This window comes from Podarcis pityusensis (assembly GCF_964106645.2).
Source record: "Podarcis pityusensis genome assembly, chromosome: 6".
NCBI classification, from domain to species: Eukaryota; Metazoa; Chordata; class Lepidosauria; order Squamata; family Lacertidae; genus Podarcis; species Podarcis pityusensis.
Window position 1 is genome coordinate 5,265,204 of NC_138030.1, and position 14,330 is coordinate 5,279,533.

General features: G+C 49.0%; 1 protein-coding gene and 1 long non-coding RNA gene across 2 annotated transcripts; one reads left to right on the forward strand and one right to left on the reverse strand.

Annotated features, from left to right (window-relative positions):
* The first annotated feature begins 29 nt into the window (after positions 1 to 29).
* ZGPAT (zinc finger CCCH-type and G-patch domain containing) lies at positions 30 to 12,216 on the forward strand. Its single transcript, XM_081011293.1, has 7 exons — positions 30 to 197; positions 2,222 to 2,989; positions 3,732 to 3,865; positions 5,186 to 5,344; positions 6,774 to 6,905; positions 8,620 to 9,037; positions 10,482 to 12,216. Exons 2-7 carry the CDS (start codon positions 2,403 to 2,405, stop codon positions 10,618 to 10,620), a joined length of 1,569 nt encoding a protein of 522 aa, XP_080867419.1. The 5' UTR covers positions 30 to 197; positions 2,222 to 2,402; the 3' UTR covers positions 10,621 to 12,216.
* Positions 12,217 to 13,180: 964 nt separating this feature from the next.
* LOC308480310 lies at positions 13,181 to 13,891 on the reverse strand. The gene is made up of 2 exons (XR_013988022.1): positions 13,750 to 13,891; positions 13,181 to 13,309 (listed from the first exon to the last, which is right to left on the reverse strand). It is a non-coding gene; the product is annotated as an uncharacterized lncRNA (long non-coding RNA).
* Positions 13,892 to 14,330: the final 439 nt, after the last annotated feature.

The window sequence follows — 14,330 nt, forward strand, 5'->3', positions numbered from 1 at the left end:
AGTTGGGTGTTCCCTCCTCTGTGTGGTTGCCGGAGCCTGGAGTCGCCGGGGTCGCGGGGGCTGATAGGGAGCCTGGCGGGGCCAGGGAGGCGGGATCTGCGCGAGGCCTACCGTCGTCGAGCTCCCGTAGCCGGGCGGGACGTCCAAAGCGTTGCGCCTTTCGTCATTCCAGCCCCCCTTGCGAGCAACCCTGCGAGGTAGGCCACCGGGGGGGGGGGTTGCCGGGTCTCTCTCGGGGAGGTTTTGGCACAGCCTGACCCCTTCCTTTGGTAGTCCTCACAGAACTCTAGCCCAATGGGTGCCATTAATTTGATTTGGTTTTTTGATTTCAATGCAAAGTTATAACAAAATTTACAAACATTGAGTCCAAAATAATACCATACAAACAAGAAAAAAGAAAGGAAAGAAAACAGAACACGAAAAAAAGAAAACAAAAAAGAACAAAGCACACACATCTACAAATAAAACCATATCATCATTCTAATCTAGTCATTACATACATATACACATATTGACTTCCTTCCTTTGTTCTAAGACCTCAAAATTGTTACTCTTACTAAATTGTTGTGTCTAATGTAGATTACTTCCATCATTGTACAGTGGTGCCTCGCAAGACGAAATTAATTCGTTCCGCGAGTTTTGTCGTCTTGCGATTTTTTTCGTCTTGCGAAGCACGGTGTCGGGAAAGTTTTGGAAAAGCTTCAAAAATCACCAAAGTCTTTAAAAACCTCAAAAAAGGCTACCACACCGCGTGCTATGAGTTGCTCCTCGAAGTCAAGTCGCAACTGTATTAAGGGTGTTAAGAAAAAGGAAACAAACTTGCAAGACGTTTCCATCTTGCGAAGCAAGCCCATAGGGAAAATCGTCTTGGGAAGCAGCTCAAAAAACAAAAAACCCTTTCGTCTAGCGAGTTTTTTGTCTTGCGAGGCATTCGTCTTGCGAGGTACCACTGTACTTTTCTACACCATTTTTCTTTTTCTTTAACCCTGCAAAGCATTTTTCTTTAACCCTGTAAAGCAAATAAATAAATAAATAATAATTTGATTTGATTTTGAAATGAATTGATTTTAGAATGCTGTGTTACCTTTATTGTTAGCCGCTCTGAGCTCGGCTTCGGCTGGGGAGGGCGGGATATAAATTTATTATTATTATTATTGGCAGGGGCGGGGCCTGGTGAGGGAAGAGAGTGGCTGTCGCAGGGCCAGCTCAGGGATGGAGCCTCCGTCTCCGAAAGCTTTCAGTCTAGGAAGACAAACATACACAACATAATCACTTCAGGGGAGGGTTTAGATCCTGCTCTCCAGGACGATGCCCCAAAGCAAAGAAAAATGAATAAAGCAAAGCAACCGATTTTAAAGAATTTGCCACACTTTAAAGATTAAAGTGTGTGTGTGTGTAGATAGATAGATAGATAGATAGATAATTTATTACGGTCGGAGACCAGCTTATAAAATACATTTGCGGGTACAATTCCAGAAGGAAAACAAACATTTAAAACAATGTACAACAATAAATTTATAAATGTGATAGGCATATCGACACTTAAAACTTTAAGATAAGCTACCGCAGAGAGATGACCCAGAGTCACCCATGGAACCGAGTTTGGGGATTTTCTTAACTAACTAGTTTGGGTTGGGGGATGGTCTGCGCCTACAGATCTGTACACAGAATCTGGTGACCATCCGGGTTGTCTTATGATCTTTGCCTAATAGGAAAAGGATGTTTGTGTATGTATGGATTTTTCCCTGTTAGAAAAGCCCCCCCCCCCGCCAAAAAATGAAGGTTTTTTTCTCCTTTTAGCCTGCTTTGATCGTGTGACACAAGGGAATGGTGTCTTGCTCTGCTTACATACTTACTGAATGTTGTGGCAGCAGCAGGAGGCCCTGGAGAATGTCAAGAGGTGGCTGGGAGTGCTGTGGTTACTATGGGCTCCACGTTAGGGGCCACAAGGCAGGGATGGGAAAAGCTTTGCTTGCTTCATTTTTACAGTTAGGTTGCCATTAACGGCACAGGAGCAAAACCAGTAAAAGAAAGGTGGCAACGCTGGCTACTCCAGTGAATTGTTTCCTCTGAGCAGAGGCTGTAATTGTGGGGAATACTTTGCTGCAAGCTTGCACTCACTGAAAGTGTGGAATAATGGCTGCCTTGCCTTAAGTGATCTATTGAATAAATTCTAGGGGCTGGTTTTTAATACTGTGGTCTTATTTCTAACCCTTTGTAGCCTTAACTAACCCACCTATGCTGCAGTGAGGTGTGCCTGTTTGATAACAAAGAGGGAATTGCTGGACAGCTGAGAAGATCTTGCTTTGGGCAAGCATCTGGCATCAAGTTTTCCTTCTACCTGTCAAGCTGAAGATGTGCTGAAGCCCAAAAGAGGGCAGGGACCTCTTCATTCTGCAGCGATGGATGAGGAGAGTTTGGAAGCAGCAATCCAGACCTATAACGCCCAGCTGCAGCAAGTGGAGCTGGCTTTGGGAGCTGTGCCGGACCCATCACAGGAACCCGACCTGATCCAGCTGCAGGCTGATTTAAAGGAGCTGATAGAACTGACAGAATCCAGCCTGGTTTCTGTGAAAAAGAGCAAGCTCTGTGCAACTTTGGACCCAGAGACGCTCTCCACATCTTCGTCCAATCCTCTCCAGCCAGACAGGCCACTGAGCACAGATGATGAATATGCCGCTTTTAAGGAAGCCATTTCTGAAACGGGTGGAGAGGATGAGTCCCCAGACGCTCAAGATGTGGAGCAGGAAGGAGAGGAGGAGGAGGAAGAGGAAGAAGAGGAGGAGGAAGCCAGTGGGATGAAAGTGAAAGCCCCATACTACAGTTCTTGGGGCACCCTTGAGTACCATAATGCCATGATTGTGGGGAGTGAATCTATGGAAGATGGAAGCCGAGGGGTCAGAGTGCTCTATCTCTACCCCACCCACAAATCCTTGAAGCCGTGCCCCTTCTTCCTGGATGACAAGTGTCGGTTTAAAGAGAATTGTCGGTAATTAGGATTCCTCTTGAGTTGGGTAAGGGGTAGGGATGGGGTTCCCAATGGGTCAGGGAAGTCTTCATAATATTCCGCCTCCCCTCCACCAAGGACCTGGATGCTATGCCAAGCTTGCATTCCCCGTACCCACTTTCATTTTGGGCAGCTTTCTCCAACCTGCTGCCCTCTGCACCAGGATTTCCCAAACTTGGGTCTCCGGTTTTGGACTACAACTCCCATCATCCCTAGCTGGCAGGGCCCAGTGGTCAGGGATGATGGGAATTGTAGTCCAGAAATAGAGGGAAACCCTGCTCTAGATATCTGGTAGTACAGCTCCTGTGAGCCCCAGCCAGCATGGCCAGCTGTTAGAGAAATGGGCTGTGGAGGCCACAATACTTGGAAGGCGCTGGGGTCCAATTTTGAGCATCTCTGCAGTTTAATTTTGCAGTATCCTTTGTGCAGCTTGGAAGCATGCAGTTGAGTTGCAGGGAACCTTTCGCCCTCCGATCAGCCCCAGCACAAATGGCCAGGGAAGAAGGCAGCTGTAGTTCATCAACATATGGTGGGTCCTGAATAAGAATATAAGGAGAGCCCTGCTTGCTCTGACCAACTAGTCTAGCATCCTGTTCCCACAGTGGCCAGTCAGTGGGATGCCTGAAAACAGCACCCGAGTGCAGCAGTCCTCTCCCCGTTTGTGATTCCCAGCAGCTGGCATTTGTGATTCATTGTCCTTGTGTTGCCCCCCACCCTCCGGCAGATTCTCCCATGGGCAAGTTGTATCTGTGGAGGAGCTGCGCCCCTTTGAGGAGCCCGACCTCAGCAGCCTTGCTGTGGGCTCAGCTTGCCTGGCAAGGCATCAGGATGGGATCTGGTATGCTGCTAAAATCACAGGTGAGTTTGTTTGGCTTTGCACGTTTGCTGTGAGGTTGGAGGGTGGTTTATGCCTGTTTCTAACTTGACTTACGGGTGCGGCAGGGCTAGGCAAGATACCTGTCTGGCATGAGGGGACCCTAAGACATACCCAAACTATCAGTGGCCCCTCTGATGCAGGAGTTTGCATGATGCACTCTTGCAAAGAAATCCAAACATTAGCTGCCTGCAAACTTTCAGTTACTACTCCACCCGTAGAAACTAAGCTGCGTTATTCCAAGCTTGTTCATTGGTCCATCTAGCTAATTTATTTTCTCTGATTGGCAACAGCTTTCCAGGATTTTGGGCACAAGCATATGTTTCTTTCTTTGGGCTTTATACCCACAGTCCTTTTTAACCGGAGAACTGGGACCTGAACTACCATATTTCGTATGTAGTGCACTTGCTCTACCAAAGTGCTTTGCCCAATGTAAATGGGGGGGGGGGGACATAGCTGTCAACTTTTCCCTTTACTTGCGAGGAATCCTATTCGGAATAAGGGAATTGCCCTTAAAAAAGGGGAAATGTTGACAGCTGGGGGGGGGAGTGGTTAAAAAAAATGCCTCCTGTACTTTAAGGATGCATTTAATGTCATACCTTTTAAAAAGTAAAGGATATTAAAATAGCCCATCAGGAACCGGGGAAACAAAGTCACAATGCTATACCAGTTCATATATACAGTGGATGTATAAATCAATGGACTGTTCAGTCTTGTGCATGTCTATCCAGAAGCAAGGTCCACTGAGTTCAGTGGAGTTTACTCCCAGACCAACGTTGCAGCAAAAGGTATTGATCTGAAACGGTTTCTTGCACACACCTCTTGCTGAGGAGTTGTGAGGGATGCATGTCTTGATATTTGAGCTTTATGGGGGGGGGGGAGCTTCTCCTAATTGTACATGGGACGCAGGTGGCGCTGTGGTCTAAACCAAAGAGCCTAGGGCTTACCGATCAGAAGGTCGGCAGTTCGAATCCCCGCGATGGGGTGAGCTCCCATTGCTCGGTCCCAGCTCCTGCCAACCTAGCAGTTTGAAAGCACGTCAGGTGCAAGTAGATAAATAGGTACCACTCCGGTGGAAACGTAAACGGAGTTTCCGTGCGCTGCTCTGGTTCACCAGAAGCGGTTTAGTCATGCTGGCCACATGACCCGGAAGCTGTACACCGGCTCCCTCAGCCAATAAAGCGAGATGAGCACCACAACCCCAGAGTCGTCCGCGACTGGACCTAATGGTCAGGGGTCCCTTTACCTTTACCCCAGTTGGTGCCTTGAATTGCAGCATAACCGTTTTGCTTTCCCTTCCTCAGACATTGACAGCGGTTACTACACGGTGAAATTTGATTCGCTGCTCCTGAAAGAAGCGGTTGTGGAGGGAGATGGCATTATGCCTCCCCTCCGTGGCGAGGAGAGCTCATCCTCATCGGAGTCGGAAGGCGATGAAGTGGATGATGCCGGATATGCCAAAGGTATAAGGCATGGGTAGGCAAACTAAGGCCTGGGGGCCAGATCCAGCCCAATTGCCTTCTAAATCTGGCCCATGGGAATCAGCATTTTTTTACATGAGTAGAACGTGTCCTTCTATTTAATATGCACTTCTGGGTTATTTGTGGGGCCTGCCTGGTGTTTTTACATGAGTAGAATGGGTGCTTTTGTTTAAAATGCAATTCTGGGTTATTTGTGGGGCATAGGAATTCCTTCATTTCCCCCCAAAAAATATAGTCCGGCCCCCCACAAGGTCTGAGGGACAGTAGACTGGCCCCTTGCTGAAAAGTTTTGCTGAACCCTGGTATGAGGTGTGGGCATTCAAGCCTCACAGGGCTTCGGGGGGGGGGGGCTTCCCTTTTTGCTCTGAACATCTGCTTTCACTTAGTGTAACTGCACTCTTTAATCTCTCGGGGAAAAGATTGTCTCCATCATCTTGAGCCCGCTACTTGTGGCCGTGTTGAAATGCTGGAGATTCGCGCACTGTTTTTATCTGCAAAGTGGCTCGCTTTAGTCAAGGTCACCTTGCCCTCAAAAACAGTAAAGGTTTGTTCCGCGCACAGCAAGTCTTTAAAAAAAAGAACCAAAGCAATCGCGGGAGCAAACGGACCCCAGGAAATTTGATTCCTCCGGAGTTGTGGCTGTGAAGAAATGGCAAATGGAGTTCAATGACCATTGGAATGTAGTGCCGTACCTGCGCTGTAAACTTAGAGGAACTTTAACAATGCATATGCCCCAAAGATACCAGCAAACTGTGGTTTTACGAAGAGGCCAAAAATGCTCTGCCAGCACTCTCATAGAAATAAGTTTGCAAGGGGAAGGAAATATTGTTAAAAGGGGGAATAAAGGAAGCTGCCTTTGCTCCTCTAGCTCAGCGACTCTCTAGGATTTCAGAGTTAAGTGTTTTCCCAGTCTTACTAGGCATTGAACCTGGGATCTCCTGCATGTAAATTGAAGCGTAAGTGACAGGCAGTGATATAAAAGCTCTCTCCAAGCTGGCAGCTGCTTTAAGTGGCCAGAAAGCCAAACCACATACATGTAATCATAAATGCAATTTATGTAAGGAGCTTAAGGTGGAATACATGGTTCTTTTCCCCATTTTATTCCCCAAACAGCCCTGTTGGGTGGGCTGAGAGGATGTGACTGGCCCAAGGTCACCCAGTGAGGTTCGTGGCTGAGTGGGGATTTCAACCCTAGTCTCCCAGGTCCTAATCTGACATCCTCCTTACTACACCACCCTGGCTGGAATGATTAGGGCATTTAACAAACTCTAGTCCTCAAGGCAGCCAGAAGTTGAGAGAGAAGCCGGTTGTTCTTCCTGCTTCCAAGATTCTGCATTAGGCATCCCACCCTGCTTGGTTTTGCCAGTGTTGCTGCCCTTCCCCACTTAAACCTTCTCTTGTGCCCTCACAGTTATCGACTCCAGCACCCCTGAGAATGGGGAAGGGCCCTCCTCTTGCAGTTCCTCCTTCGGCAGCTGGGAGGCGCATACGCGTGGCATCGGCTCCAAACTCCTTGCTCAGATGGGGTATGAGTTTGGCAAAGGTAAGCATTTGCATGTGCGCAAAAGGTGGTTGTCTCTGCAACTTATCCAAGTAATTTCTCTGCTTGTGCCAATAATAATAATAATAATAATAATAATAATACGGTGGTACCTTGGTTTATGAACTTAATCCGTTACGGAAGTCCGTTCTTAAACCAAAGCGTTCTTAAACCAAGGCATTCTTTCCCATAGCAGCGGGGGACTCAATTTACAAATGGAACACACTCAACAGGAAGTGGTACATGTTTTGCTTCCAAGCAAAGTTCACCAACCAAAACACCTACTTCCGGGTTTGCAGCGTTTTTAATCCAAGTTGTTCATAAACTAAGCTGTTCTTAAACCAATGTACCACTGTAGTAGTAGTAGTAATAATAATAATAATAATTGTATTACTTATACCCTGCCCATGTGGCCAGGCCTCCCCAGCCACTCTGCGCAGCTCCCAACAGAACACTAAAAACACAATGAAACATCAAACATTAAAAACTTCCCTAAACAGGGCTGCCTTCAGATGTCTTCTAAAAGTCAGAGAGTTGTTTATTTCCTTGACATCTGATGGGAGGGCATTCTACAGGGCGGGTGCCACTACTGAGAAGGCCCTCTGCCTAGTTCCCTATAACCTCACTTCTCACAAGGAGGGAACTGCCAGAAGGCCCTCTGAGCCAGACCTCAGTGTCCGGGCTGAATGATGGGGGTGGAGACACTCCTTTAAGTATACTGGGCCGAGGCCATTTAGGGCTTTGAAGATCAGCACCAACACTTTGAATTGTGCTTGGAAACGTACCGTATTTTTCGCCCTATAGGACGCACCGGCCCATAGGACGCACCTAATTTGGGGGGGGGAATAAAGGGGGGGATTTATTTCCCCCCCCAGGCGCTTGCGGGGCTGGCGGCAGGGAGAAGCGGGCTTCTCCCCACTGCCAGCCTCCAAAGGACGTCGGGAGACAGCGGGATGGCGCGCTGCGCCTCCCTGCTATCCCCCCAGCTTGTGGGGCTGGCGGTGGGGCTGTGCTGAAGCCTGGAGAGCGAGAGGGGTCGGTGCGCACCGACCCCTCTCGCTCTCCAGGCTTCAGCGAAAGCCTGCATTCGCCCCATAGGACGCACACACATTTCCGCTTAATTTTTGGAGGGGGAAAAGTGCGTCCTATAGGGCGAAAAATACGGTACTGGGAGCCAATGTAGGTCTTTCAGGACCGGTGTTACATGGTCTCAGCAACTGCTCCCTGTCACCAGTTTAGCTGCCACATTCCGGATTAGTTGTTGTTTCCAGGTCACCTTCAAAGGTGGCCCCACATAGAGCGCATTGCAGTAGTCCAAGTGGGAGATAACCAGAGCATGCACCACTCTGACGAGACAGTCTGTGGGCAGGGAGGGTCTCAACCTGCGTACCAGATGGAGCTGGTAGACAGCTGCCCTGGACGCAGAATTGACCTGCGCCTCCATGGACAGCTGTGAGTCCAAAATGACTCCCAGTAGGGATGCCTGATGCAAGCTAATGACTAGGAGTAGCTAATGAGTAGGATGCCTGATGCAAGCTAATGACTTCCTAAAAATCACTGCAAACTGCCCCCCCCCCAATATGACCTGGGTTGCTGTGTGTAAGAGAAACCTGGTGGACAAGCAGCAGCAAGGACAGGCCCGTCTGCTTCATCCATCCAAGTGTCTCTTACACATGCCAGGTCAAGTCTTCCATCCATGATTCTCCTCCTGCTTCAGGTTTGGGGAAGAATTCGGAGGGCAGAGTGGAGCCGGTCTTAGCAGTTGTGCTGCCCAAAGGCAAGTCCTTGGACGAGTGTGCTGAGATCCTCCAGAAGAAAAGGGAGGGGAAGATTGATCCAGCCAAGCCCAGAAAACGGAGGGCGAAAGGCAACCGAGCCGCCCGGCCTCCCCGGCAGGACCCAAAGCCCTCCCGAAATGTCTTTGACTTCCTGAATGAGAAGCTTCAGGGCCAGGACCTTGGTGAGCAGGAGGCAGGGCTTGCTCCCCTAGAGAGGAGCAGCAAGGAGATCTACCACGCCAGCAAGAGCACGAAGAAGGCTCTGAGCGTCCGCCTCTTCCAGACGGTGGAGAAAATCGACCAAACCCACAAGGAGATCCGCGGGATCCAGGAAGCCCTGGCACGCAACATCGGGAGGTAATGAGACCTTTCGATTCTGCATGTGGCATCTGATCTAGAATGGAGACCGTGGGTTTTGGCTTCCCAATATTTCTGGCTTAGCTGGAAATATTTCAGTAGTGCTGCCTGGGGCTGATGAGAGTTGTCGTACGAAACATCCGGAAGAGCACTAGGCTCTTGCATCACGGAATCATAGAACTATAGAGTCAGAAGGGACCCCCAAGGGCCATCTAGTCCAGCCCCCTGCAATGCAGGAATCTCAGCTAAAGCATCCAGGACAGATGGCCACCCAACCTCTGCTTAGAAGAGTTTGGATTTGATATCCCGCTTTATCACTACCCGAAGGAGTCTCAAAGCGGCTAACAATCTCCTTTTCCCTTCCTCCCCCACAACAAACACTCTGTGAGGTGAGTGGGGCTGAGAGACTTCAGAGAAGTATGACTAGCCCAAGGTCACCCAGCAGCTGCATGTGGAGAAGCGGGGAATCGAACCCGGTTCACCAGATTACGAGTCCACCACTCTTAACCACTACACCACACTGGCTCTCTTAGAAACCCCTAAGGCAGGAGAGTCCATATTTCCCCGAGGGAGAGCATTCCACTGTCAAACAGCTCTTTCTGTCAGAAAGTTCTTCCTGATGCTTAGTTGGAATCTCCTTTTGTGTAACTTGAAGCCATTGGTTCGAGTCCTACGCCCTATCTGAAGTCCAGGCAGGTTTCCAAAGAGGGAAATCCACATTGGACCAGTGCTTTGCGATGAATTTTCTGCTATGTAAATACTGTACATCCATAATTTGAAGCAAAAATTATATGTCGCTTTTATCAACCTAAAGTCGATACGGTCCCAAGGCAAAAATTGGAAAAGACAAATATAGACCTCCGTCTATTATTTCTCATCAAAACATTATACACTGACACATCGATACAAGTAAAGGTGGATCTGGCCATCTCACCACTAGAATTAAGACCATTACTGGAGTCAAACAGGGATGCATTTTGGCACCTTTCCTGTTTAATTTATATATTAATGACATGGTTAAAGAAATGGAGGGCCTATAGTTTGCCCCTGTCACAATTCTCGACCAAAAACTCTCAGTCTTAATGTATGCTGATGACCTAGTACTTGTATCTAGAACCCAGGTGGGCCTGAAATTAAGTTCATATTGCACGAGGAATGCTTTATCTACAAACTTGAGATATTTGAAGATGGCTATTATAGCTCCCCTCTTTTCCAGCCTGAACATACCCAGCTCCTTCAACTGTTCCTCATTAGGCTTGGCTTCCAGACCCTTGATTATCTTGGTTGCCCTCCTCTGCCGACCTTCCAGCTTGTCATTATCGTTAAATTGTGGTGCCCAGAAATTGGTTTGATGGAGGGATGGAGGGGGATAGAGTAGGCACCTCCCTGTGCATGTTCCTTTTCTGAGAACATCCTTCTAATTCTCTGGGTTTGGGGCTTTCAGGCACACGGTTGCCGCAGCTCAGCTGGAGGAGAAGCTTGCCGGAGCCCACAAGAGACTGAGCGAGCTGCGGGCTCAGGAGGCCAGTCTCCAGCGAGAGCAGAAGAAAGCCAACACGCACAAGAAAATGACTGAGTTCTAGCCTTTCCTCTTCTCTCCCGCCCTTTGTCAGGCCGGGCCATTTTCACTGGTCTGGAAGCAGCCATGCTGTTCTACAAGTGTGCAAGGAGTTAGACCTTGCTATCTCTTGAGCTGGCAGACAGGCCAGTCCTGCTCTTCCTTCGTCCTGGCTGCACAGCAGGGCTGAAAGGCAGGTGCTGAGAATGAGGTGGGTGGCCTATAGCCATGGACACCTGAATGCAAAGGTAGCCAGCGTGGGGTATTCTAGGTGTCTCTGGGCTCGAGCTCCTATCATCCCTGACAGGGCCTGATGAGTGTTGGCCATGTCACTGCCTGTCTTTCGTTATGCATAATTGGCTTTCTAAAGAGAAAAACTACAAGGTGATTCACCTACATGGAGCTGCAGAGAACGTTAATCAGGCATGGGAGCCGCTAGCAGATTCCTGCCCTTCTCCTGGCCATTTCCTTGTCTGTCTCCAGCTCTCTCCCTCCCAGGATTCCTTGGCAACTTCTTGGTGGTGGGTGATCTCCCCACCCAACTCGCAACAGAGAAAAGCACCACGAGAAGAAGGAAGAGATAAGGTGGTTCTCTAGCACCCGTGTGGTCCTCCTGACTTGGTGGAAGGAGCTGCTGCAGTCTCGTGCGCGGCATCCGCACCAATAGTCGGGTGCTAGAAGTGTGGTAGCGTTGCCTCCCTGTGCAACTCCTGGGCAGGGAGGGTTTAACAGCCATGTGAAAAGAAGCTTGGAGGAAGGCTGGCCGTTCTCGCTGGCCCACACGAGCAGCAGTTCAGTTCTTTGAGGATTCTTGGCCTATAGTCCCTGTGCTCTCTCCCATCAAATTGCCAGGAAGGTTGAAGGCAGAACCGCTTCCCGTAGGTTCTCCTTAAATCAGAGATGGGGAACTCTGCGGCCGTCCCCATGTTGTTGGGACTCTAGTACCCATCATCCTTGACCACTGGCTGCGGCTGATGGGAGTTGGAGTCCCAACAACATGGGGACAGCCATGTGCTTTGCAGCCACGTGCTGTGCTGGTCACGTGTGGCCTCCAGGCGCATGCTCAGCCTGCATTGCCGCGCTGCCAAATCTAGCCTGAAATCCTACGGGCGGGGTGGAGGAAGGAGTGCAAGAGGCTTTCAGGTGAACTCTTTTCCCCCAAACAACAACCATCAGGTGGTGAGAAGGGGGTGCAACCCCCTTCTGAAGCATTTGCCTTCCGTCAGAACTGACAGCGGAGCAGAGAAAAGCCGCTATCATTCTTGCTCACTCCTGCAGCCCCGCAGGAGAGATAGCATCAGAGAAGTGGGTAAACTGTTTGGTCTCAGGAAGAATGCTCTGCTGAGGAGAAGAGCAGTGGTGGGTTCTCCGTTTCAGGGCAGGCTTAGACATCTGTGTAGCTTCCTGTGCACGTTTCCTTTCAGGTTTGTAAAGATTATTTTGAGTTAAAAGAACAATTGTCATGCTGACTCCTTTGCTTTCTGGGTCTTGGGAGTTTCCTTTCTGGGTCCTGGGACTTTTTACGTAGCTCAGGTTCTAGTGTGTGCGCTTTTGCATGTATGATAGACGGTGCATCTTCGTTTGCAGTCGGGTTTGCAAAATATAATTCGCCAGCAAGGAAGTGGTCTGGTTTTCTTCAGCTGTGCCTGAGCCATCTAACAGAGATAAATCTACCCTGTAAAAAGCACTGGGGGCCAGAAGAAGAGCAGCCACTCGGTTTAAATTCCTGTTACATCCCTTCCCCCACACCCTTGAATTTTGTTAGAAAGGCATCTTGTTCTCCTTCCATTTCCCATTTCTAAAGGAGCAATCTTTGGCGATCACTCATAGCCGAGTAAGATTGTCTTCCATAAACACGGTTTTAACAATGAGCCTGTAAGTGACTGTGGTGGCCAATTCTGGATCCACACGTCCTTCCACAGTGGGGACATTGGTTTCAGGGCGGGAGTTGATCATGGTGTGGATTTGCCAAGCGTGCCTTCCTCTTAGCACATTTCTCCCTTGTGTCCTGAATTCGAGCATCTTCAAAGCCCATGACACCTTTGGTAAAGTAAAGGAGGAATAGTGACATAGAGACAAACATAAGGAAGTCTCTCCTAATCTCTGCCCATTAAATGTGCTGTATTTGTGCTAAGTGCCAAATCCCACCCTACTGGGTGCAATATGTTCAGCCCTCTGTTTAAAACAGGATGGGATGTTATCCTCACTTAGTCTGAAAAAGCTACTACTTTGCTAGGTTGACTGGGTCTTGTCAGGTTCTTCAACACGCCGGCGTTCTTGTTTAAGGCTGCAATGCTTGTTTTGCTTTTTTGAAAAAATAATAATCTAGGACTAAGAACCACTGAATCCAGTGGTGCTTATTCTAAGTAAATGTACTCAGGATTGGGCAGTACAGATAGGCACATGACAGCAGGTTCTACTTCCAGGTCAACGTAAATCACAGGGCACATGCTGTGCCTGAAGTGTCATGGAAGGTTGGAAGCACCAGCTTCTCCTGCTCTTAAATGCTGAGTAGGTTTCTAGTTCTCATGAGGAAGCTCCCAGTTGGGGAATGGAAGCAAGAGTCCTGATTCCCCAGGTTTCGTGCAAGTCGTAATTCACTCCTGAGACCACCCTCGCTTGCTACCCTTAGTAAGTGGGAACTAAAGGTTACTTTGTCCGTCTGCTAGTTATCTATTCCTTACAAAAAGAAGAACTGAGATCTGGAAAGGAACCTGTCAGGGAACTGACATCAGAGCTAGAGGCGGAGGGAAGGCTCTCAAATGATGCTGGAGAAGGGCCCAGCAGGGAGAGAGGCAGCTCCGCAGAAGGGGAAGCAAATCAGCGCAACACCAGGGATAAAGGGGGGCTGATGGGGGAATCGGCGAGAGGGCTCCAGGAGTCTTCACCGGACACCAGCGGGGAGAGCACGGGTCCTCCGCTACCCACGCCCACCCTGCGCAGAAGACTTCCGCGCAGAGAGAGGAGGAGGAGGAGACTGGGTGTCAAACAACTTTTATGTTGGAAAAGATTTAAGAAACGCCCACTGACGGATTCTGCTAGCGACTGAGGCAGCCACAAATGAAGGGCTGCCCAGACAGAAAGGTTTAACAAGGCAACATAGCCAGGAGTGGCAGTAACTTACGCACGAGCAACCCCACACTCATTACAGAACCTCATATTTTGCATCCACAATAAAGTAAAGGCTACATTTATGTGTGGTAGATAACATGTTTTAAAGGGTGGTTGGTGATTCTCTGATAATACTTGGGAAAGGTTTTCATATGGGAGACTTCTCCTTCCCACCGAATAATACTGGGCCCAGAAAGCATGGGAAATAATCTGCTCTTCCTCTGGCCTGAAATAGGATGAGGTTACTTGCACAGAGCTCTTAATTTAACTCATGGTTGCTGGCTCAAACCATGTGTCCACATAACACAGCATCTTGTTTTTTTATATTATATAATATGTGGCTGCCGAGACCAGTACGTTTCCGAGCACAATTCACAGTGTTGGTTTTGACCTTTAAAGACCTAAATGGCCTCGGCCCAGAATACCTGAAGGAGCGTCTCCACCCCCATTGTTCTGCCTGGACGCTGAGGTCCAGCGCCAAGGGCCTTCTGACAGTTCCCTCGCTGCGAGAAGCCAAGTTACAGGGAACCTTCTCGGGAGTGGCACCCGCCCTGTGGAACGCCCTCCCATCAGATGTCAAAGGGATAAACAACTACCTGACATTTAGAAGACATCTGAAGGCAG

Coding starts and splice junctions, on each gene's coding strand:
- ZGPAT (XM_081011293.1), top strand. CDS start 2,403: ATGGATGAGGAGAGTTTGGAAGCAGCAATCCAGACCTATAACGCCCAG. Junction 2,990..3,731: donor CGGTTTAAAGAGAATTGTCG/GTAATTAGGATT, acceptor ACCCTCCGGCAG/ATTCTCCCATGGGCAAGTTG. Junction 5,345..6,773: donor TGATGCCGGATATGCCAAAG/GTATAAGGCATG, acceptor GTGCCCTCACAG/TTATCGACTCCAGCACCCCT.